Here is a 25,077-nt window from a genome sequence, read left to right as displayed (position 1 = left end):
CAAACCCCACTTGTTGTTTTTTGTTTTTGTCTGATGTTGATGAATGTCTTTATTGTAGCTTCATGAAAGGAGTTTCAAGTTTTCAGTCCGTCAGATCCAAAATCAAACGCAGATATATTTATAGAATTATCAGTTTGCAAAAGACTTGAAAAGTAATTACGTGTATTTATTCAATATTATTTAACCTTTTAGATCTCATTTTAAAAGTTAGATGTGAGTACATAAAAATGCATGCGTACAACATTTAGTATACATTAAATAATATTCCCTTTTATCTGTTTTCTTTATTTCCTTGTGTCTCCTCCTTTCGTTTTGTTTGTTTCCATTTTCTTTATTTACCTTCTTTTACATTTTCCCGTTTTGTTGTTGTTGTGTGTCTTTTTTTAGTGTGTTACAGCATGAGTTAATAGTTTGGGTTTATATAAGATGCCAGCTGAGACTTGTTCTACATACCTTCCAGCCGGGTGACACACGGAGAGGGCACATATTGAAGTGCACACACAATGGTCAGATTACCATCGAGATGTTATTGTGGATCATCTGGCTGTGTGCCTATGGGGTGTGTGTGTGTGTGTGTGTGTGTGTGTGTGTGTGTGTGTGTGTGTGGGAAGCTAGTATCTGTACATTTGTAATTACAGTCAGGAAATGTTTATTCATGTTTGATTGGGTGGGACCAGCCGGGGACTCTGGGTACATTTAAACAAACTATTTCAACATCCTGTTTAAAGTTGCTTTCAGGAGGACAGAAAAGAAAAAACACACAAAAACAACGTGTCTGAGGTGGACTGTTGGCCACTTATGTCAGACGCAATCCTGAAGCTCCGTTCAGCAGATACCGGAGGGGAGAAAGAAAAAGAGCCCGAGGTCAGCGTTGAAAATACACAGAGATCAGAAACACACACACACACACACACACACACACACACACACACACACACACACACACACCTCCAGCTGCTGCACAGCTGACTTAACTTTCATTATTTTAGGTTCAAATGATTGAAAAAAAAAAAAAAAACACCTCGAAGGATTGAAGGACGGCTTTGAAATGTTTGCAGGTTGCAGCAACCTCGAATTCACAGCAGTTAAAAAAAAACAACAAAAGACTCAAATCCAAAGAAAAAAAGAGGATGTAACAATATCTCTCCTACGAAAACGAAGCATGTGGCTCGGACGGTAGATCGAAGGGGTTGGCGGTTCGATTCCTCCAAGCGTCCTCGGGCGAGTCGCTGAACCCCCAAATATCTGTTCGGTGCCGCTGGAGAACACCGAAATCTTTATATAGCCGAATGTATGTGGGAGGAAACGGAGGTGTGTGTGTGTGTGTGTGTGTGTGTGTGTGTGTGTGTGTGTGTGTGTGCTGCAGACACACTCCTGTCTATTTACGTCGTGAATCTACTACATTTATATTTTTATGCTTTAAGATCCCCAAAGTTTCCTCCACTAAAAAAAACACACGAAAAAAAACAACATCCTTTCCGACTTACAGAGAATCCGTTTCCACACTTCCTGTATCTGAACCCTGGCGAACACCTCACGAGGGGCTCCACACAAACACATTCAAGACACACTATACATACTGTGTGTGTGTGTGTGTGTGAGAGAGAGTGTGTGTGTGTGTGTGTGTGTGTGTGTGTGTGCGTGCGAGAGACATCCATTGCTGATCCCTGAGGGCTCCACACAATGGCTCCAACAGATTCCTCCTTGTTTCTTATATAGGCAGCTTTTTACATCACAACACACACACACACACACACACACACACACACACACACACACACACACACACACACAAACACAAACACTCTCACACACAAACACACACACACACACACACACACACACACACACACACACAAACACTCTCTCTCTCACACACACACACACACACACACACACACACACAAGCACTCTCACACAAACACTCTCACTCACACACACACACAAACACACACACACACACACACACACAAACACAAACACTCTCACACACAAACACACACACACACACACACACACACAAACACTCTCTCTCTCACACACACACACACACACACACACACACACACACACACACACACACACACACACACACACAAGCACTCTCACACAAACACTCTCACTCACACACACACACAAACACACACACACACACAAACACAAACACTCTCACACACAAACACACACAAACACACACACACACACACACACACACAAACACAAACACTCTCACACACAAACACACACACACACACACACACACACAAACACTCTCTCTCTCACACACACACACACACACACACACACACACACACACACACACACACACACACACACACACAAGCACTCTCACACAAACACTCTCACTCACACACACACACAAACACACACACACACACAAACACAAACACTCTCACACACAAACACACACACACACACACACACACACAAACACTCTCTCTCTCACACACACACACACACACACACACACACACACACACACACACACACACACACACACACACACAAGCACTCTCACACAAACACTCTCACTCACACACACACACAAACACACACACACACACAAACACAAACACTCTCACACACAAACACACACACACACACACACACACACACAAGCACTCTCACACAAACACTCTCACTCACACACACACACAAACACACACACACACACACACACACAAACACAAACACTCTCACACACAAACACACACACACACACACACACACACAAACACTCTCTCTCTCACACACACACACACACACACACACACACACACACACACACACACACACACAAGCACTCTCACACAAACACTCTCACTCACACACACACACAAACACACACACACACACAAACACAAACACTCTCACACACAAACACACACACACACACACACACACACACAAGCACTCTCACACAAACACTCTCACTCACACACACACACAAACACACACACACACACACACACACACAAACACAAACACTCTCACACACAAACACACACACTCACACACACACACAAACACACACACACACACACACACACACACACACACACACACACACACACACACACACACACACACACTCTTGCTCTCTAATTTCCTATATGAAGAAAATGAGCAGGAATTCAGGAAGTGGGGCTGTTTTCCCCCGGAGCCCATTTACAGTACCAAGAGAATAGAGCTCAGAGGGCGGGGTATACAGTAGTGTGTGTGTGTGTGTGTGTGTGTGTGTGTGTGTGTGTGTGTGTGTGTGTGTGTGTGTGTGTGTGAGAGAGTGAGTGTTTGTGTGTCACAGGAAGGGGTGCTGTGGAAGTGGGCACAGTTAGTCACACATCAATATGTCCAGCAGTGAGATATCTGTTGTTTCTCCACCTGCTTCATAAACATTCAACTTTTACATTTATTTTGCCTTCAAATCGAAATTAAGAATCATTTGGAAAAAACCCTGAATAGTGTTTGAAACGGTATTGATATCTGTAGGTTGTAATGTGGACGGTATTTTAGTAAAAACGTTTTGGGCCCATGAGCCCAGTTTGGTTTGTTTTGGTTCGCTACAGCGTGACGAGTTTGTTCTTATTTTACTGAAAAAGAAGCACACGGCTGCTTTTGCAAAAAAATAAAACTGCTATTAAACAGATTAAAGAGCAGTTTTTCAATTATTCTGAAATTTGATTTCAGATTTAGGATGTTAATTTTCTGAAATGTAATTTTAGATAACAAAAACATTAATTTCTCTCCATCCTGATTCATTTTGAGCTCCTCTGCATGTCCACCTGTTTAAAAAAATCTTTCTGAAAACAATTTAGAAAACAATTAACTGGAGACAGTTATGATGAAGTCATTACAGCTGTGATTCATTTTTGGAAGCAATTTATATGTTTCAATCATTTAGAAATGGCCAAAGAGGTTAATAAACAATATGAATTTAAAAATGTCTTCTAGTTATCAACACTGGACACGTTTAAGGATGTTGAAACTGTGACTGCTGCTCTGCTTCACAACATTATCGAGTAATTTGGTTAATTAGTCAAACTCAAACTGAAGTCTCTCTGCAGGACCGCCTGTTCTTCGTGATGGAGTACGTCAACGGAGGCGACCTGATGTTCCAGATTCAGCGATCGAGGAAGTTCGACGAGGCGCGATCTCGTTTTTACGCCGCCGAGGTCACATCTGCCCTGATGTTCCTGCACCGGCACGGAGTCATTTACAGGTAACGCCAGCTCGCTGGGGGTCAAAGGTCACGGAGGAGGCCCCGATTGTTCTCCCTCGTTTTTGTTTTTCCTGTTCCCGTTTGGTGCTCCGCTGCTCCCTTTAACCATCCGATATACTGTGAAGCACGAACACGCTGCTTATTTTGATTCGGCGCCTCCAGCTGTGACTTACGTCTCTGTTACAGGACATATAAGAGAATTCCTGGAAAAATGAAAATAAACTCGGCGTTAATGTAGAGAAGTACTTTAAACAACAGGTCGGGCTTTTATCGCTGCTGTTGGTTCGAGTCCTTTAGAAAAACTAACTGAGAGGAGCAGCTTCCTGTCAGATGAAATATTTTCAGTGGTTATGAAAGTCGAACTCGCTGACCCCTGGAAGTGTGTCTGGGTCGGGACGTCCTCACCGAGCGTCTACTTCAGGTACTCTCTGTCCACGCGTGCCCCTTCAATCATAATATCATTGTCGACCGACAGCAAACACGTGGCCGTTCGCACGAAAGCGACACGCAGCTGGAATCATAACACCATTGTGATGGACGGAGGCTCGGAGCAGCTTCGGGCTGTTCGCTCTCCGAAAATAACCGTGATGGAAGAAAGAAAGGGAATTTATTCTCTCCGGGGGTTTTTTCACGACGAATGACAAGTTTGATTTTGGTGTTTAAATTCTCTCGTAATGCAACCGCAAGTCCATAAACTGTTTATAAAAGTGTTCGTACCTTTCGGGTCTGAAAAATGAGGCTGATGTGTCTTAAGCTGCAATACCACCGATTGCCACTAGAGGTCGGCTCCAAAAAGCCTCGATTTGCAAATGTTAACCAGCTGTTTTGGGGTTTCTGCTCCGAATTCCCTGATTACAAATTGTAATGATCAAATATTTGTTCTACTTAAGATGGAATATTAGATATGACAACAACAAACACTGCATTGACATGAGATGTGCTTCTTTCAGTTCCAGTTTATCACAGTCAGCAGCAGATGTATGTGTCATGCTTCTTTATTTCATCATCGACCTGCCCTCTAAAAAACATGAATCGACATGAAACACAAACAGCAGGATGATGCTGGGAACTAAATGATGATTAAGTCCTTTTAATAATTCTGTCTTGTAGTTTGATAAGAATTCCGCAGTAATCCTCATCGTCAGTGGAGAAAGTAACCAATGACAACGCTGCCTTGCAGTCAAAACGACTTCTGACGTGAATCCTTTGTTGCTACAACAAAACTAGATTTTCCCCCCGAAGAGTTTTAATAACGTCCCGTGTTGTTTTTAATGTGATAACTATGTTGCTAGGTGTGTTTTCTTTAGTTTGGGCTTCAGACAGGATGAAATATGAAGATCAGCTGACTTCGAGGAACAATAAGAAAACCTGCCCAGCAGTGATCAAGGGCTGTCTGAGGAGAGCTGGTAATCCCCTTTAATCCAGCAGAAAAAAAAAAACTATTGATATTTGGCTTTAGGTAAATATAGCAGATTAAAGTTCATTTCATTTGTTGTTGTCAAATAAGATAATAAAGTCAAATGTGGAGCATTTAAATAGAAAACTCCTTTTTTGCTTAGTTACTACTTTAAAACTTTGGTGCATGAAAAAGCAAAACTTTTTATTTCAAAAAGGAGAAAACTAGTGAAAACAAACAGAAATCTCTTTAAAAAAAAAAAAAATCAGGTCAAAGAATTTATAACGCTTTTAACGTCCTACATATTGTTAAACCCACAAGTGGAAATTAGTGCAAACATTTGGGCAAAAATACGATTTTACTTTTTTATGTTCTTTATTTTTATTTGATAAAAGTGTAGTTTGCAGGAACAAAAAGGAAATGCCCAAAAAAAAAACAGCTGAAGGACTTAAACCAACAAACCTCACTTTGATTTAAACACCTTCCAGTGCAACAAATATCACTGATGCTTTAAAACACACTAAAAAGAAAAACTACAGTGTTTTGTTAATTTATATAGTATATACTATACGTAATATCTATAATTTATATAATATAAAGACAGATTGGATGGAGGATTAGAAATCTGCACAATATGTGAAAAAAAGAAGCACTTAAAATGCTCCTTAAATAGCACGAAACATAAACAAATTGAAGGATAAAAAAAACAAAAAACTGTTATATAACTGATTTCCATAATTTCCAAACAGATGATGTCAAACGCAGATCGACAGTTTTTCATAATTCGGTTTCTGTGGTTGTTTTGGATACGTGATGTCAGACGTCCCGTCCAGCTGCATCTTACGGTGGTTTTTATTAATGAAGGGGAGGTAGAATCAGAACATTTAATTTTGTTCGGTTGACACAAAATAATCCACATCCGTCATCGAGGTTGAAGCCAAAAGCTCTGAGCTTTATTGTTTTGGTTTTGTATTTTTATTGCCTTTGGCCTCACGGTGGACTTTTAAAGTGAAAGTTTCAAACACTCACCTCGTGAACGGTGGAAGGTGAAACAGTCCAACCTCTGTTTCATGGTCGGATTACTTCCAGAGAAGTAAAAGAAGTTCAGCTAAAAGAAAGATTTCACTTTAATGCTTCTTTGAATAAATTTTTACATAACCAGGCTTTTATTTTGAAGGAATTTTAGGGTTTAGACCAGAACGTTGATACTTTTATGATACCGACTGAATTCAGTACCAAATTTCAGCACATTTTTAATTTTAAAACAACTTTTTGCAAAGTTTACGAAGGAAAAAAAAACATATTCAGAACCTGCATGTGAGGCGTTTAGGGGACATCTGTAAATGATGAATGAGAAAATCCCCTGGGTTACACTCTCCCCCTCTAAAGTGCATGAAAACCAAAGATTTGTACTGTAATGCAATTTTCTTTTTTTTTCTTTCTACTGCTGTTTTTTTTTTCCCACTTTTGTGTCCCACGCAAATTAAAACGTACTAAGGTCGTTTTTTTTTTTTTAAGAGCTCGTCGGCTCCTTTGTGCTTCAGAAAGAATTTTTGTTTTTTTGTTTTTTTAAAGTGACCAACTCCAGTTGGTGTTCACAAAGATTAATATTAATGGTTCTGTCTTTCAACAGTGTTTTCATAGTCACGCTGTTGTGATAGTGAATATTACTCACAATATGACACACACACAAACACACACACACACACACACACACACACACACACACACACACACACACACACACACACACACAGCGTGTCAATTCATGATGGCTGAGCTACCTGATCCTCTCTCTCTCTCTCGCTCTCTCACTCATCTCTGACCCACTTTATTGACCAGAGGAAGATGAACAAGTGTTTTGAGAACATTATGTCCCGACTCCCCCGCACCCCTTCCTCCCCCCGCCCCTCCTCTTCCTCTCCTCACCACCAACCGCCCCCTCATCTAAGAAGAAGGTTTTTTCCGACAGGTTCCCCTGTTTTCAGCTCCGCTATGAGACCGAAAGTGAAGTGATGTTTGGAGGTGATACTGAGCAGGTTGAGACCGGTTGGAGGGCAGGAACATGTCAGAGTAAACACACACACACACACACACACACACACACACACACACACACACACACACACACACACACACACACACACACAGAGTAAAAGAACTACACACTCCGACGTCTTCTGTCCGACATCTAAACGCTTTGAGATCTGAGCTGCTATCAGTCCTGTTTGCTCACTTTTAGATCGTCTTCATTGAAACCGCTGATCGTTTCAACCTCAACTATATTTATATTTATTTTAAAACTAAATTAATCTTTGAGTTACTTTAAAGGGAAAAAAGATATTATAGAAAAAAAAAAGTGGTTATGGATGAATGGATGATGGATGGATGATGGAGGATGGATGGATAGATGATGGATGGGGGATGGATGATGGATGAATGATGGATGAATGATGGATGAATGATGGATGGATGATGGATGAATGATGGATGGATGATGGATGGGGGATGGATGATGGATGAATGATGGATGGATGATGGATGAATGATGGATGGATGGATGAATGATGGATGGATGATGGATGAATGATGGATGAATGATGGATGGTTGGATGAATGATGGATGGATGATGGATGGATGATGGATGGATGGATGAATGATGGATGAATGATGGATGAATGATGGATGAATGATGGATGGATGGATGAATGATGGATGGATGATGGATGGATGATGGATGAATGATGGATGAATGATGGATGGATGATGGATGGATGATGGATGGATGATGGATGGATGATGGATGGATGAATGATGGATGGATGATGAATGGATGATGGATGGATGATGGATGGATGATGGATGGATGAATGATGGATGGATGATGAATGGATGATGGATGGATGATGGATGGATGATGGATGGCTCTATGTGGTAAAAACTGTGACCAAAACTAGTTTTTCAGCTGTTTGGTGTGTTTGGAACATGTACAGTCACACAGAGGAGGAGGATGGGGGGAGGCGGGTGGGGTGAAGGGAGGGTGTGTGTATGTGTGTGTGTGTGTGTGGGTGGGGGGGGGGGGGTGTCACAGAGCACGGGGGGAGGGGGGGAGCTGCAGTCGAGGACGTAATGGAAAAATCACTCAGGATCACCATGAAACACAGGAAATGCTCTCAATCGAGCCTGATTGCTCGTGTGAACTCCAAACAGATCCTGACGCCGAGCAGCTCCGGTTTTAACGGCAGGAACTCAACAGAGAGGTGATGCAGGCTCTTCTTCTCAAGGCCTGTTAAACTAATGACCAATGGCTTTCCACATGTGTTATTTCTGCTATTAATCCTCAAGGGAAAACACTGAGGCGGGACAAAAAACAAAAAACAAAAAAATCATCGCCATGACAACCACGTCAATAGGTAGTTCGTGGTATTGCGGGAATACAAATGATGACGATTAAATTACACGTTTGTATTTGACAGAAATCTGGACTCACTACATGCAAACATCTGATAATATCTTTGTGTCCTAATTAGAGATGGGCGACTCGAGAAAAAAAAAATACTGAGATATTTTCTGGGAACTTTTCAACTGTTATTCCAATAAATTGTTTCATGCTTGAACCGAATCGATGAAACGTTTTATACATTTGGCCCACATGGATTATTATGAGCTCCTGTTGACACCTTCTTCATATCTTACAAAACATGTTCACAGAAATAAATATCATTCCATTAGTGGCGCCGAACACCTGCAGCCAATAATATCGGATTTCCCCGCGAGGTGACGTTTAATACGAAGATTAACGTCAGCCGACATTTAAATTTAATCACAAACGCATTAAATTCGCGTGACGTCGCCTGCAGGTCAGACGCGCAGACTGACGGCCGAGAGAGGTTGTAATTTCTCATCCGGGGAAATACAGAGCAGGTGAAGCTCTTTTCAAATGTCAGCGTGCCTTTTAGCAAGGCACCGCAGCTCCACGAAGAGTTCAAGAAGAAAGAAAGCAAAACATCCTGCAAAATGAAAAGGGATTTTCTTGGAACATTAATCTTCATACTTCACTTCTCCAGCTGAAGTCCGACCTCCTTCACGGTCGGGACTTTTTTTTCTTTTCTTTTTTTAACCTGACCTGAACTATGAAACAAAAAGCTGGCTCCCGGCCAGCTGTCAGGCTCCGCTGCATCCGACATGTCATGTTCTTATTTAGCTTGAGACCTGAGGCATTAAGCACGACGTTCAGGGTTTAAGTTCGCACGAGATGCAGAAACCTGCCGTGAACTCGATCACATGCTGAACGGTGTCAGAGAGGAGGATGTTCACCGTTTACTGCTCTTCAGGGACGAAGCGTGCAACAAAACAAATCAGGAAAAAGCCCAAACGGACTTTAAAAATACATCATTTCTGCAACATAAAGACATGAAAGCTTCTGTTGATATTCATGATTGATTCTTTTATCTATCAGCAGAAACACAAACTGACATGTGGGTGCAGAAACTTCCCCTAAAGTTTCTGCATAATCGACATCTTTGATATCTGACTGCTGAGGCGAAAACACGTTGGGACGGAAACTTTTCAGCATCTCGAACACGATTGTGAAACAGTTTTTATTTTTTATTTTGCATGTTATTTTCGGGTGTTATGAAATCAGAACAGTTGCATAAGCTCCGAACACGCTCCGTCTCCTCTCCGGCTTGTCGGGGCGGCTGTGCTGCTTTTTCAAACTGACCTGCTGCAGGAGGAGATGTTGACATTTTTGTAGCGATCAACCATCAAACTGAGAAGCGGCTTCATTCACCAGCGACCGCGTCGTCTTTCAACGCTGCTCTTATCTCTCAGACTCTCTCTCTCTCTCCGACATCTTTCCCTCCACTTTCCCCTTTTTTCCAATCCTCTTCAGGTGTGTTTTCTTTTTTGCGATTTCAATGATTAAAAAAAAAAAAAAAAAACCCGAAAACAATGAATGATTTATGAATGAATGCGTGATGATGTTTCTCTTTTAAATATGTCCTCACGCCATATTTGCGTCCGCAGGGACCTGAAGCTGGACAACATCCTGCTGGACGCCGAGGGTCACTGCAAGCTGGCCGACTTCGGGATGTGCAAAGAGGGAATCCTGGACGGGGTCACCACCACCACCTTCTGCGGCACGCCGGATTACATCGCACCCGAGGTGACACACACACACACACACACACACACACACACACACACACACACACACACACAACGCGGAAACATCCCGAAACGCTGAGGTCTTTAAAGCGGACTGTGTTTGTGGGTTCAGATCCTCCAGGAGCTGGACTACGGCCCGTCGGTGGACTGGTGGGCTCTCGGCGTCCTGATGTACGAGATGATGGCCGGGCAGCCGCCGTTCGAAGCCGATAACGAGGACGACCTGTTCGAGTCCATCCTCCACGACGACGTGCTCTACCCGGTGTGGCTCAGCAAGGAGGCCGTGTCCATCCTGAGAGCGGTCAGTACGAAACAACAAACATGGCGGATGTTGTGGAAACGTCAGAGCAGGAGAGGCCGCCGTTCTTTCACCCTTTAAGTTCCAACACGGCACGTTTTCTCTGAATTTAGGAACTCTTTGAGAGAATTTGCAAACCGGTGATATTTTTGCGAACTCGTCCCACTTATTCCAGTTTTATCTTAAATTTTTGCAAACACGTCTTCAACATCCGGCCTTTTAAAAAAACTTCTCACGTCACCATTTGCCAAAGATCCTTTGAGATGGGACGATTCTTTTATTGCGTCTCATCATCTTGAGGAAGACTCGAGCTTTTCATGTTTCCGAAGCATCAGATCAACTTCACACATTTAAAACAGTTTTTTTTATTTAGAGACTTGCTGACTATAAGAAATACAAATAATGGACTATTAGAGATTCAGAGTATGATGGAGGACGTGTTTGCGTCTCCTGATTCTTGTCTCGTGTGAGTGAGGATGTAGCAGGTTTTTTTCTTCGTGTCATTTGTTGATCCGTGTTTCCTGTTCCTCCGCTGGAAGGATAATTCCCTTTCTATTACTTTTGTCTCGGTGCGTCACTGGTTGTGTGTTTTATTGTGTGTGTGTGTGTGTGTGTGTGTGTGTGTGTGTGTGTGTGTGTGTGTGTGTGTGTTGGTTGATCTGTGTATTTGTCCGACCTGTTTTTCCATCACAAGCCCTGCGTTTACGTTGGCTGTTGGTTCGGTTTTTAAAGTGAAGCCTTGTGGGAAAGTGTGTGTGTGTGTGTGTGTGTGTGTGTGTGTGTGTGTGTGTGTGTGTGTGTGTGTGTGTGTGTGTGTGTGTGTGTGTGTGTTTATGTTGGACGACGTCTTGGACTCTGACCGGCACTCTGGGCTCTGATTGGACATGTCATCCAGCCGAAGGAATTGGAGTCACATGATCAACCCTCTCAGCTCAGCCTTGTTCACTGACCCACTACAGATTAGGTACATGAGAAAAGCCCGAGGAACATTTAAAGTGAAACAACGGCAGCCTACTTTTACAAGATAAACAACTTCATAGTTTTTACTTTGGACTTGGAATATTTGGAGCGACTAGACTGTGAAAGAAATAAGATGTTCACAGTGGGTAGATCACATGACTGTTTCTGTGCGTCTGAGGCCAAAGTTTAGACTTATCCATCATGCAGTTGATTCAGAGAGACGTCTGATTGGCTCTAAATTCATTCTGCAGCAGGACAACAATTCATGAAGAACTTTCTTCAGTGACACGAAGAACAAGTCGTGCAAAAGTCGGGGATGACATGAAAAGACCACAGACTGGATATAAAAGAGTTCGTAGCTTCAGGTCTGTAAAATGGTTCTGATCCAGAAGTGTCTTCAGCTGCAATACCAGCGAGTGCCACTAGAGGTCGGCTCCAAAAAGCCTCCGGCTCCATAGACTCCCATTCAACTTCTCTCATCAAATCCAAAGTGAATAAAATGTGTCCATCAGTTATCTCGGTGTTGTTAGCTAAAGTCACTCCTTCTTATTAGTTTTCTGGAGGTCCATCTGAAAATAATCCCTCATTCATTAGAAAAGAAGATTCAAGAAGACCTGTTTTTGGGGGGCGTGTCTGTTTGATTGACAGGCCTGTGGTGCAGTCAGGTTACAGCTATCGGTGGGCGGGACGGAGTATCGTCAGGTTTCCGATCAGATTGGTCAGATCCACCGCTGGCTCCTCCCCCAGCTCGTCCAAATATGGTCACTTCCTGCTCCGAACCGCTCCGAACTAACAAGATGGTGACGGACAGAATCTGAACTGGAGGCTTCATAACGTTCACAAACCAACGATGACATCACTGATGGTTGATAACATCACTGATGGTTAATGGTTGGAAGAGACAGAAAAACAATAAGTGTGTATGTTGACAGACGTCATTATGCTGCTGCTGGTGGAAAAGTGGATGTTTTTTTTTAGTTTGTTTCCGCCTTCAGACGCCCGTCATCTCATCTATTTCTGGCCTTTTTGATGTTTGTGGGAAATGTTCGGTGCTTCAGACTGCAAGATATCCGCTGTTTTAAACAGGTGGAATAAATAGAAACGGCCTGATGTCCTCGACACGGATGAAAACATTAATAGAGATAATTTCAGCCCCTTTACAATCAGCAAATTGAACAAAAATTATATTTACGTCAAGCACAATTTTACTTTTTTTTTGTAATGCATCACGGAAAATCTCAATCTTTCTCTCCCTTATTTCTTTCTCTGTTTGTCTCCTCGTCTCTGATTTATTTTGTGTTTCTTTTCCTTCTCAGTTCATGACCAAGAGTCCCATCAAGCGCCTGGGCTGCGTGGCGGCTCACGGCCTGGAGGAGGCCATCAAACTCCACACCTTCTTCAGAGAGATCGACTGGACGCTGCTGGAGCAGAGGAAGATCCGGCCGCCGTTCAAACCTCGCATCGTGAGTTTGCACAGATTATAAAAAAGAAAAGAAACAGAGGCTCCTTTATAACGACTAAAGATGGATCTCACTGTTTCAAAACTGCCAAAAAGACTCAACCTCGTTGTTTTTTCCTTCCAGAAAACCAAAAGGGACGTGAACAACTTCGACCAGGACTTCACGCGGGAGGAGCCCGTCCTGACGCCGACGGAGGACAGCATCGTCAAGCAGATCAACCAAGACGAGTTCAAAGGCTTCTCCTACTTCGGGGACGAGACGGCAGGATAGACGGACATGAAACGACGACCGAAAACAGATCCAGTATTTAAAGAAACGCGACCTCCTGAACCGAGATCAGACCGGTTGTAGTCGGCGTCGCGGTTTCTGAGCTTTTTGTTGTTCGTATCCCATCAACAGAAACCAAACTCTGATACACAAGGCGAGGTCACGGGCTGTCAGTGTGTGTGTGTGTGTGTGTGTGTGTGTGGGTGTGTGTGTGGGTGTGTGTGTGTGTGTGTGTGTGGGTGTGTGAGTGTGTGTGTGTGTGTGTGTGTGTGTGTGTGTGTGTGTGTGTGCTCGTTTCTTTCCACACCGCTGTAAACCCGTCTGTCTCCGTAGTTAACGAATGTTTTTTTTTTTCTTCCCTGAAACGTGTTTGTGAATGCAAAGAAAATAACCATTGAACCAATGATTTTAATTAAAAGATTAAAAAAAAAGTACTTTATTCGTGATGAAAAAGAGGCGTGGAGCGGAGAAATCACAGATTCTTCCTGAGGAAATTTGAATATTCGTCTCGAATTTGGCAGTCAAACTGGCAAATTAAACGTTGAACATTTTAGCTTTTTTAATTTTTGAGTTGAGCTTCTTATTTTAGTTTTGTAAGAACGTCGATGTTTTCCTTTTTTTTTTTCATTAGAAAACCAAATGGTACCGTTAGCTTCCCGCTGACAGACCCTCCGGCCGCTGCTTTTAGTGACGTGTTGCTTTTACAGCGTTAACGAGCTCTTTTTGTGTGAACATTTTTTTCCCAGGAGCCCTTTAAGAAGACGATTTATTTCAGCTGAAACTCTTAAAAAACCTTCTAAAGACCACTTTATCCTGGAAATGCCTTGTGTGTGTGTGTGTGTGTGTGTGTGTGTGTGTGTGTGTGTGTGTGTGTGTGTGTGTGTGTGTGTGCGTGTGTGTGCGTGTGTGTGTGCGTGTGTGTGTGTGTGTGTCATCCTGTGTGAACCTGTTAGCAACCCGCGACTGAATGTGTTTAACTGAATGTATTTTTCTCCACAGCGTGTTTCTGTGTTTTTTTTAAATTTAAAACGTCTTTTTATTTCCATCGTTACTTCGATGGTTGTTTTTGTTTTGTTTTGACTTTGTCGTTCGGTTTCGTGCTGAATATTTTAGATTTTTCACGTGACCGATTTTCAGCGAGATTCACTGGTCAGAAACTCTTCCTTTTCCTTTTCCTTTTCCTCTTCCTCTTCCTCTTCCTTTTCCTCCTCCTCTTCCTCCTCCTCCTCTTCCTCCTCCTGTGCAGTTTAAATATAGAGATTAAAATAAGCTTCAAATTATCCAACAGGCCTCAGAGGGAAACATCTGAGGTCGTCGCTTTATGCTGCAGATTTACAACTTTATCGTGAACTGAAAAGAATCCAAACATCTTCAAGACAACTCCACGTGCAATACTCGGAAAGAGCTTTTTATTTTATTTACATTTTTTATCTTTACGTTGTTTATCTTTTTTTTCCTCTCTAAACTTCTAACACAGACACAAAGACAACGACAGTAAGTTTTAATTTCAGGACATTTCCTCAGCATCTCAGTGAGTTATTACATTCTTATGCAAAAAAAAGTTTCCCACCTGAATTCGATTAGTTGGTGTAAAAAAAAAATTGTTTTCTATATGAACCTTCATTTTCATAAAACTAAGCGAAAACTCAGAGAATGAGGGCAGCACAGAAATAACACTGATCAGCAAATTCATAAAAAATAGGTGGTATAGACCGTCACACCGCAGTTTATTATGGGTGGATAATTTCCTAATCCTTCCCGATAAATTTCCTGGAAAGAACCAGAGAATGTAATTAAATTATGCGCAACATAAAAAGTGTCTTCAGTTCATTCCAGAGAATGAACTGAGTGTTTTAGTGGAATCAGTCTGTAATGAATGAAAATGTTCTTGGTTTTAATGGAGCTGTGGTTTGTAATAAAAATAGTTTTTTAAGTGCTGTAACGAAAACCAAATGACACAGTTGTGTCTCCTGAGGAAATGATCAGTTAAATGAAGTTTAATTAAGTTAACCGGCAGTTCGGAGCAGGAAGTGACCACATTTGGACGAGCTGGGGGAGGAGCCAGCGGTGGATCTGACCAATCTGATCGGAAACCTGACGATACTACGTCCCGCCCACCGATAGCTGTAACCTGACTGCACCACAGGCCTGTCAATCAAACAGACACGCCCCCAAAAACAGGTCTTCTTGAATCTTCTTTTCTAATGAATGAGGGATTATTTTCAGATGGACCTCCAGAAAACTAATAAGAAGGAGTGACTTTAGCTAACAACACCGAGATAACTGATGGACACATTTTATTCACTTTGGATTTGATGAGAGAAGTTGAATGGGAGTCTATGGAGCCGGAGGCTTTTTGGAGCCGACCTCTAGTGGCACTCGCTGGTATTGCAGCTGAAGACACTTCTGGATCAGAACCATTTTACAGACCTGAAGCTACGAACACTTTTATATTCAGTCTAAATCAGCATCGTGTGAACGCTGACTTTTATTTATATTTTAAAACACTTCAGCTTTAAAAAAAAAAAAAAAAAGTTATGGCACCAAATTTTACAGCAAAATGTACTTCGACTGCTCAATCGTTCCTTATGAATGTAGATTTACTTTGATCCTGTTCCATGATTGTCAATGACAACACCTGCAGAGGACATTTATAATGACTCACCATGTAATCTGTGCATGTAGCAGTAAAAACATGATGCATGTTGTAGCAGACGAAACACACACACACACACACACACACACACACACACACACACACACACACACACACACACAAACTCAACGTCACGTTTACGCCGTCCATCATTTCCATCTTCTCTCCCTCCTCTTCTCGTGTCTCCTGCTGCATCTTCGTTCAAGTCTCTAATTCCAACAAACCGTTTGTCCCTCTACGACCCAAAAGGACGACGTTCTGTCCCAAAGTCGTCCACGCTTAAAAAAAACAAAAAAAAAACAACCCTAAATGCTCCGTTTTTACTGGTCGAAGCATCAGCGGTGGATTTAAAACAGTATTATGATACTGAAAGTGTCCGACACCATCTTCCTCGGGTCATATGCAGAATGTTACTGTACGTACATGTTGTTGTTGTTGTTGTTGTTGTTGTTGTTTTTGCAGTTTCTGTATATGTGAAGCTTCGTCTGTACATTTTTGTCATCTGACTTGTGGTTTTTATTCATTTATGAAATATTTCCACGTCCTTCGTGTGTGTTTGTGTTTTTTTTTGTCTTTTTTGTTTTGCGCTACGTGCCAAATGTACTGTATTTTAAAAGGATGTGAAGGTGTATTTTAATTTTGAAAATGAATTAAATATCATGATGTCAGCGAGAAAAACCCAAATCCTGTTTTGTTTGGTGAATCATTCCTATTTCCAACAGTTTAAAAAGTTTAAATGAACCAGTTAGCTTGTGATTGCAGTTAAAAATATTTTGCCCAAATTTGACTACTACAGCTTTACGTGCGTATTAAATCTTTATCATCTGAAATATCAGTAACACAACGTTAAAAATGCTAGAAGCAGTTATCTGTCTCTGAGTTTCTAAAAAAAAATGTGGTGGAACTGGTTCTTAAAACTGATGGCTGATGAGAAACTGAATACTTCGGCCTCTGAGAAAAATGAACGTCGATGACGCAGGTTGCGACATATTATGAGTATTTTAGCTGTCAATCACGAAAACAGAATTTTATGGCTTCAAATAATTACGTGAGAACAAAGTCATCAGAAAATAAACTTTGACATGATAAGAAGTACTTAATATAATATCATCATGTCGTCCATCTCTTTATACAATTTACACATAACATGTTGATACAGTCGTGTTTTATCATCTACAGTCTGTCGCTTCAGTAGATTACCTTCAAAACTGTGACAACAAAAAGTGTAAATGATAAACTGGTAATTTTCATTTCTGGTGAAAATGTGATGCAGAAGGTTAAAATGAAGATTTAACTTGCTATGCGACAGTCAAAGAAGGTTTTGTAAAGCTAAGTCGCTTTTATAAACAAAAAAATACCAAAACTAAAAACAGAAAAGCTGGCAAAAATGTATTGAGCTTTTTTCAAGTATGAGATCATTTACATGAAACAGAGACGCTGTCTGGTCTGAAGATAAGAGGCTGAACACCAAACGTGAATCAGAAAAACACTTCAGAGCTCCTGCTGATGATTCTGGAGGATTCCTGCTTCTTTTTGGGGGCAAAATGTAAACATTGTTAAAAAAAAAAAAAAAAAAAAAAGAGATTATAGAAGTGTTTGAAATTGGTAAAAGACACCTGGAGGACTGCTACGTCATCATTAGGAGGTTTTTGTTTTGGTTTTTTTTCGTAATAAACATTCAACATTGGTTTTATTATGATTTTTATCGGCGGGAAAAGGCACCTGCCGAAGGATCGAGAATAAACAGGTAGGAGTCGCTGCTGGAGTGGGCGGGGCATCCCACAACGGGGGAGGGGGGGGGGGGGGGAGGGGGGCGGCTCCCGGTGGAGGTTGCAGCCAATCAGCTTCCCGGGTTTTGTGGACCGCGGCTGTCACGCTGCCAGCTGAGCTTCAGGTCAGAGACCAAAGCTGGAAGTTTTCATATCAGCGAGCGAGGAAAAGTTTTGATGGGCGGTTTGTGTGAGCTCCAGCTCAGCGTTCAGCGTTCAGCATTCAGCCCGTGTGGAGGGTTCGTTTCTGCGGGTGAGAGGCTGTACAATCCTCGGCAGTGTTCTGAGACTGTACGGCCCCGACCCTCCTCCTCTCCAGCCCGGTTTCACGGATTTAACCGAAACGCTTTCAACGTGATCTGTCAAGAGGTTCGGTTCTTCTGACCTGCGCATTTCTGTGTGTAAAAAAACAAACAAACAAACAAAAAAAAAACCTGCATTTTTTTACTTTACTTTTTATAAGAAAAAAAAAAAAAAAAAAAAAGTTGGATTTAACTAAGACTGTCGGGGGGAATTACAACAACTGAGAAAACATGACGGCCGAAAAGGAGAAAAAGAGGTAAGACGTCTGTCTTTTTTTTTTTATTATTCCCGTCTCGGCTGCGACTTTATTAACGACGTGTTGATTCAGAGCAGAAAGTGTCTGACAGTCGGCTCTGACACAGAGGCAGACCTGTTGCTGCAGAGCTGCATGTGACTTGGCCTGGATTTCACTGTTAAACAGCCAGCGGCTTCCTGCAGCTTCGTGACGATCGTAATGTGTTTTTAATCCAATGATGTTCTGGTGGCTGTGATTAGGACGCGTGCAAGGGGGTAAATGGATTTGATCTGATTTAAATCTGTGCATGAGGAGGTTTTTTTTTGTGTGCGTTTGCTGTGAAACCAGAGTCCATTCAAATTTTGAGCACTTTTAGAATCCGTTGCAACCTTACAGGCCTTTTTTTAAACCAATTTCCTTGCTCATTACATTAAAATCTAAACATGTAAAAGAAATTAGAATCCATTCTTTTTAATATTTAAAAAAAAAAAAAAAAGCATTTAGATGCATGATAAACCCCCTTCCTAAAGGACTTACATCCACACAAAGAAGCCCTGTAAAACAAATCCCATTAACCTCTGAAAAAAGTACAAGTTATGTAACACCTCATTAATGGCTCACTGTTAAAGGAAAAAAACAAAACATTACTTTGTGGTTAGTTATATTTATGGACGCTGTGGTTTCTAACATGCAACTCCACTCGCCTGCTTTGATCCTGGTGACAGGATGCAGAGCAGACAATTAGGATTCATACAGAGTATTACTTCTGCAATACGGAAATGAAGACAATCAGCTAAAAAAAACCTGTTATAATGAGTTTTGAGCAGGTCAGAGAAAGAAAATATAAAACAAATTTCCAGTTAAGCTGCTTTTCTTTTTTTTAATCAAAGTTTCGATCACAATCAGATTGCCTAATTTGTGGCGCTGCAGGTGTCTTCCAGTAGGTGTGAGTGTGGAAGCAGATTACAGCTGCTTTAATCACCTCTTGGATTTCTGCCAGACATAAAAAACTTGCTGCTACACATTTGGTGACTTAACTCATCGTTCAGTGCAGCTGGGATGTTTTGTGGTCACGAAACATTGAGTCATGTGGGGGAAAAAAAAAACAACCTTTTAACAGCACAGATCTTCATAATAATTCAGCCCCTCGTCTGATTTATGTATGTCATAGTTGGGGTCAGCGTAACCCTTTTTTTTTTTTTTTTATAAATAACCTCTTTATTGTTCTGTCATGATATTTGTACAGCGCGTCTTCCTGTTTGCGCCGCCCTGTTTTTTTTGTTTTTCTGTGATTGTTCATTGTTCACCGTGGTGATGAGGCCCTAATCTTGCGTAATATTTGATTTACTGGTTTGATCTTGTCTTGCTTTGTTCCTTCAATTACACTTGTCCAAGTGAGAAGACTTTAATATCTCACTGGTGGAAAAAATCCTTCATTTAAATGCTACTTAAATTCCAGGTCAGGAATCACGGACAGATGTTCGATTTGAGACACTTTGAAGTCCAACATTTGGACCTTTAATTGAGAGATACTGGGAGAAAAATCATCTTTACATTTTCTCTGACACAACTTGGAGAAGAGAAGTGATTCGGTCTTTGTCCTGCGTGTCTCTTCTCTCCAGCTGTAGTTTATCAGATGAGGCCTGAATGTGAGCAGAGCAGGTTTGAGGACGGAGGACGGAGACACCGGGCTGTTCGTCAGGGTTTTAAAGAGAGAAAATTACATGAGGAGACGAGTCCAGGAGCTCGATGCTTCCTCTGCAGACCTGTTGGCCTTTTTAGGGTCTTTAGTGTGTGAAAGTTCACTGGTTTTGTTGTGTGTGTGTGTGTGTGTGTGTGTGTGTGTGTGTTTTCCTGCCTCGGTGTGTGTTTGTCTTTGTGTTGCACGGTAGCACGTTGTCGCCTCTGCTGCCTGGAAGTCATAATTGCTCCGATAAGTCGTGTGATTCATGATGACAGCTGCCTGGCAGCTTTTTATCATTATTATAAGTCGTGTTGATGTGAGTGGACGAACTCTCTGGGATGGAAGCAGAAGTCCTGGAAGCTCACAAACATTGAAAGAAATCAACTTTTGTCAACTTTGAAGGACTTTGTACCAACAAGATACTCTGACACACAAAAAAAAAAAAATCACAGATGAGGTGTTTTTTTCCACCTAATTCCTCTTTAACATCATCTTATAGTGCTTTTTTATTATAGCACATCCCAAATGCAAAAACAGTGTTCATCATCTTTTTTTAATGTATGTTTGCAGTTGGTTTTCAACTAAATCATATTCTCATCATCGACTTATCTGCTGATTGTTTTCACATTTAATCGATGAATTATTTGGTTCAAAAAATGCCAGAAGTTTGATTTAAACAAGCAAATCTGACCAATGCATTATTCATTTATTTGAATAGAAGGCAAAAAAAAAAAACTCTGGAGAAGAACAAGAATTGGGGCAATTTTTTCTTCACGGTTTAACTTTCTGTTAATTTACTGTTTGATTAAACAGCTGATCATTTCAGCTCAACATCGAGTATTTTTTAAAATCCACATTACAACGTGCAGCAAATCAAAAAATACAATTTATAAATACATAAATAAGGCTCTCTGATAGAAGTGTGTTTTGAAGGAGAGACTTAAAAGAAGTCAGAAATATGATGCGAGTTGAAGCTGGACGTGTTTACGATGGTAAAAAGTTCAAGTCTGCGGCCGTTTACGTCTCTCGTCTCATAAGGAGTCAAACATTCAGTTTTTTCCTTATTTAACTGTGACTGTCGAACCTTGACAAGATGATTTTATTAACCACACGTTAAAAGTGCACTTAGAAATTGTGTTTAAGCGCTCCCTGGTCTCCGGATATCCTCCCAGCTGTTGAGGGTTTTGAAATTCTTATACAATCTTGGCACAATAATGGCAAAGCACACTTCCTTTAATTCAGCCTATCTATCAATATAATTAGATGAAGATACCTTTTTACTGAGTTTAAAAAGTTTCCACATCATCTTCGTTCCAGACTTCATGAAACCTCGGAGAGCTGATTAGTTACGTTTTTAATCCCTTTAACCTAAAAATAATCAATTGTTTTCTTCGCCCTTTTCACCACATCAACAATCTTCCCTGACTGACGTGACGATAAATTTAGGACCTAAAAATGGATCGCTGAAGTAACTGTTGGGTCACATGTCGCCTGCTCTGTAATTTAATGTGTTTACAGAGGCTTTTTTTATGAGAAAATTATTTAGTTTTAAGAATTTATTTTTAATCAGAGGACATATTTCCATTTAACACTGAAATCAACAAGATAAACAGGTCGTTATGTGATCTTCCTCATCCTCATCCTCGGAGGGGAGGAGAGGAGAGGTGGGAAGGGAGAGGAGAGGTGAGGTGAGGTGAGGTGAGGAGGGGGGAGAGGAGAGGAGAGGAGAGGAGAGGAGAGGAGAGGAGAGGAGAGGAGAGGAGAGGAGAGGAGAGGAGGGAAGGGTGAGGTGAGGTGAGGTGAGGTGGGGTGAGGTGAGGTGAGGTGAGGAGGGGGAGAGGAGAGGAGAGGAGAGGAGAGGAGAGGAGAGGAGAGGAGAGGAGAGGAGAGGAGAGGAGAGGAGGGGAGAGGAGAGGTGAGGAGGGGAGAGGAGGGGAGGTTGCCAGAAAGGAGAGGTAGATCTCAGGAAGGGAGGACAGCAGGTTGTTGAAGACGATGCGATAACAGAGCAGGAGGCGCTGCAGCCGTAAATCAATGAGGAGTTTTTAAAGTGGGATGAGTGAAGTGCAGAAGAAGAGCCCCCGCAGGCACGGTTGATCCGGTTGGCCCGGTAGCCCCTGTTGGCCCGGTTGGCCCGGTAGCCCCCGCAGGCCCGGTTGGTCCAGTTGGCCCGGTAGCCCCTGTTGGCCCGGTTGGCCCGGTAGCCCCCGCAGGCCCGGTTGGTCCGGTTGGCCCGGTAGCCCCTGTTGGCCCGGTTGGCCCTGTTGGCCCGGTTGGCCCCGCCCCGCCATGCCTCCTTTTGTGTGCTCGCCACCAGCCCACAACATCACACCGCTCAGAGCAGCCGCTCCACCCGGAGGAATGTGAGGAGACGCAGCTGAAAGCAGCACAAGGAGCTCCGAGGAGGTTTAAAGACTCTCCTACTTGTTTTCTGTTCAAGTTGTTTTTAATCAGTCAGATTTTAAAGTTCTCAGCTGGTGCAAGACTCATTAAAAATATTGAACTTTTTACTTCCCATACTTACTGACTTACTGGATACTTTAAAAACTCTGATTTGACATTTAACTTTGGATATGATCATAAAAACTACTTAAAATATTTAAGTTTCTGTCCAAGTCATATTAAAACTCCTTATGGGCAACTTTGAGTCCTTCTTATGGCGGCAACGAGCAGTTTTATTTTCCTTATTGATAAGTTTTTGATAATTTGACTAATTGTTTATTCTATAAAATGAAAGGAAATGGAGATAAAATGTCCATCACAGTTTCTCAGAGCCCAAAGTACCGTTGTCATACGTCTTCTTATGTTCAACCCACAGTTCAATTAGTCAAACGTCAAAAGATATCAAACAAATAAAGGCAGCACATTTTACAGCTGAAAATGTTCATAAGTTTTCTATTTAAAAGAAACAACGACATTTAAACTAATTTATTTCCAACTAAGATTCTGGTTGTGCTGTAATCGATCGGGATGTTTAGTGTTTTTTTAAAGTGACATTAGGAGTGCAGCGGTGACGTGTGTTTATTATGTCAGCTGAGCGTTTTTTTATGAACGTTAATCCTCCAAAGCCGTTCCTGGAAGAACAATAACTCGACAGGTCGGTCAAGCTGCTTCTCTTCCTGGTTCATCATCACTTTTTCCTTTAGAAGTTGGGAAGAGTTTAGAAATTCCCCTCAACATGGATTTTTTTGTTTTTTCCCCGGACTGGTGACCGAGCGGAAAACCACTGATGTTTTTTTGTTTTTTCCTTTTGCTTTTCTGACTTATGAGAAGCACCTCTTCGCTGCCCGTAAGGATCCTCTGACCTGATCTGAACTTTGGATCGGATATCAAAGTGTGTGGGGTTTATTGCATCCCCTTAAAAACACGACATTACGAGACTCTGGTCCAGCTTTTATAACGTGTGGTTTTAAATGCAGGTTTGTTTTATCTTATCTTATACATTTCAAGGATGTAGACTAAACATGAGGCGGCCGGTCAAACAGATCCAAGACGTCGCTGCTGAGCCGTACATCTGCGCTGCTTCTTCTCTCAGGACTTCGTTCTCTATTGAGTGACAGTTATTACTGGATTTTTGTATTTGCTGTTTTTCAAAGTTGCTCTTGCAAGATTTTAAAAAAATCTTGGAAAAAAATCGGACAAAACCAAGAAACTCCTGATATTCCTGCTCTTTTTAAAAATTATCTGATCTTTCTCCACTATTATCTTTGGCACTTCATTAAAACCAGTCTTGTCATAAGGTTTCAATAATAATCCAAAATAAACAGATATGTCTAATATGGAGAAACATGGGGAACTTTTTTTGTTTCAGCAGAAAAACATTAAAAAAAAATTTTAGAAAGTAAAATGGCAATAAAATCCGCCTCCAGCGGCTCTTTGGCTTCGGACCGTTCAGTTTCTACAAGGCTTTCACAATATATGTAAGAAATTGTTCTCAAAAGACTCAAAAGAAACCAGAAGGAGGTTATTTCTTGAATCCCTGGAGATACCGCTCTCCTCTGTTCTCTGTAAGATGAATTGTAGAAGGTCAGAAAGTCTGGTGGTCAACCTGAGGCCCTCGATGACTCCCGAGGCCCTCGCTCAGCATCCCGTTTGGGCCCCGGTGTTCCCGGCACACACATCCCTCCCCCTCCCCCACCCCCTCCCGGATCCTCCACATTAAAGGTCGTCGGACCAGCTCTCCTCCAGAACTCTGTCTCCTCGCCATTTCCTCTTTCCCGTCCGCCAGCTCCCCGTTCTTCCTCTTCCTGTGCTACCTATTTGGCCCAACTACACGATCTGCTGTGTGTGTGTGTGTGTGTGTGTGTGTGTGTGTGTGTGTGTGTGTGTGTGTGTGTGTCACCTGGCTGAGTTCCCCCCCCCACACACACCTCCCCCCCCTCCCTCTCCCTCTTCACTGTCACGGTGACCAGGAAAACTTTGTTGTTGGAAGTCAAAGCTCAGGGAAAGAAAAGGTCGTAATGTCGTAATAACCCAAATAAAACATGATTTCAAACCACAACCGCTCTCGAACTTTAAAGGTGCCGAATGCAGGTTTCTTTAAACACTTACGTCGTGTGTCCTTCAGGATTGTCAGTTTTATCGACCGTCTAAGTAGAAGTTGACATCGGGAGGAGGTCGGGGTGGACGGATGGGTCAC

The 25,077-nt window shown here is 41.9% G+C and overlaps 2 protein-coding genes across 4 annotated transcripts in view; both read left to right on the top strand.

The window, feature by feature from the left end:
* Positions 1–17,131, top strand: part of LOC138195081 (protein kinase C epsilon type-like) — a 47,033-nt gene extending 29,902 nt beyond the window's left edge. Inside the window, exons 11-15 of the mRNA XM_069144144.1 lie at positions 4,086–4,240; positions 10,666–10,804; positions 10,919–11,107; positions 13,381–13,527; positions 13,648–17,131. Coding sequence (XP_069000245.1) covers positions 4,086–4,240; positions 10,666–10,804; positions 10,919–11,107; positions 13,381–13,527; positions 13,648–13,794 — 777 coding nt within the window. The 3' untranslated portion in view covers positions 13,795–17,131. The remainder of the gene's footprint in view (positions 1–4,085; positions 4,241–10,665; positions 10,805–10,918; positions 11,108–13,380; positions 13,528–13,647) is intronic.
* A 1,204-nt stretch (positions 17,132–18,335) lies between these two features.
* The window catches only part of epas1b (endothelial PAS domain protein 1b), a 40,597-nt gene continuing 33,855 nt past the window's right edge, over positions 18,336–25,077 (top strand). For all 3 annotated transcript variants that reach the window (XM_069144137.1, XM_069144135.1, XM_069144134.1), the window contains exon 1: positions 18,336–18,775. In XM_069144137.1, coding sequence (XP_069000238.1) covers positions 18,750–18,775 — 26 coding nt within the window. In that variant the 5' untranslated portion in view covers positions 18,336–18,749. The remainder of the gene's footprint in view (positions 18,776–25,077) is intronic.

Source organism: Embiotoca jacksoni, unplaced genomic scaffold (assembly GCF_022577435.1).
Source record: "Embiotoca jacksoni isolate LCO1_2020_lvr unplaced genomic scaffold, fEmbJac1.0.p SCAF_12, whole genome shotgun sequence".
Lineage (NCBI taxonomy): Eukaryota > Metazoa > Chordata > Actinopteri > Embiotocidae > Embiotoca > Embiotoca jacksoni.
Note: the sequence above shows the minus strand (reverse complement) of the source record. Positions and strands in the feature narration are given on the sequence as shown.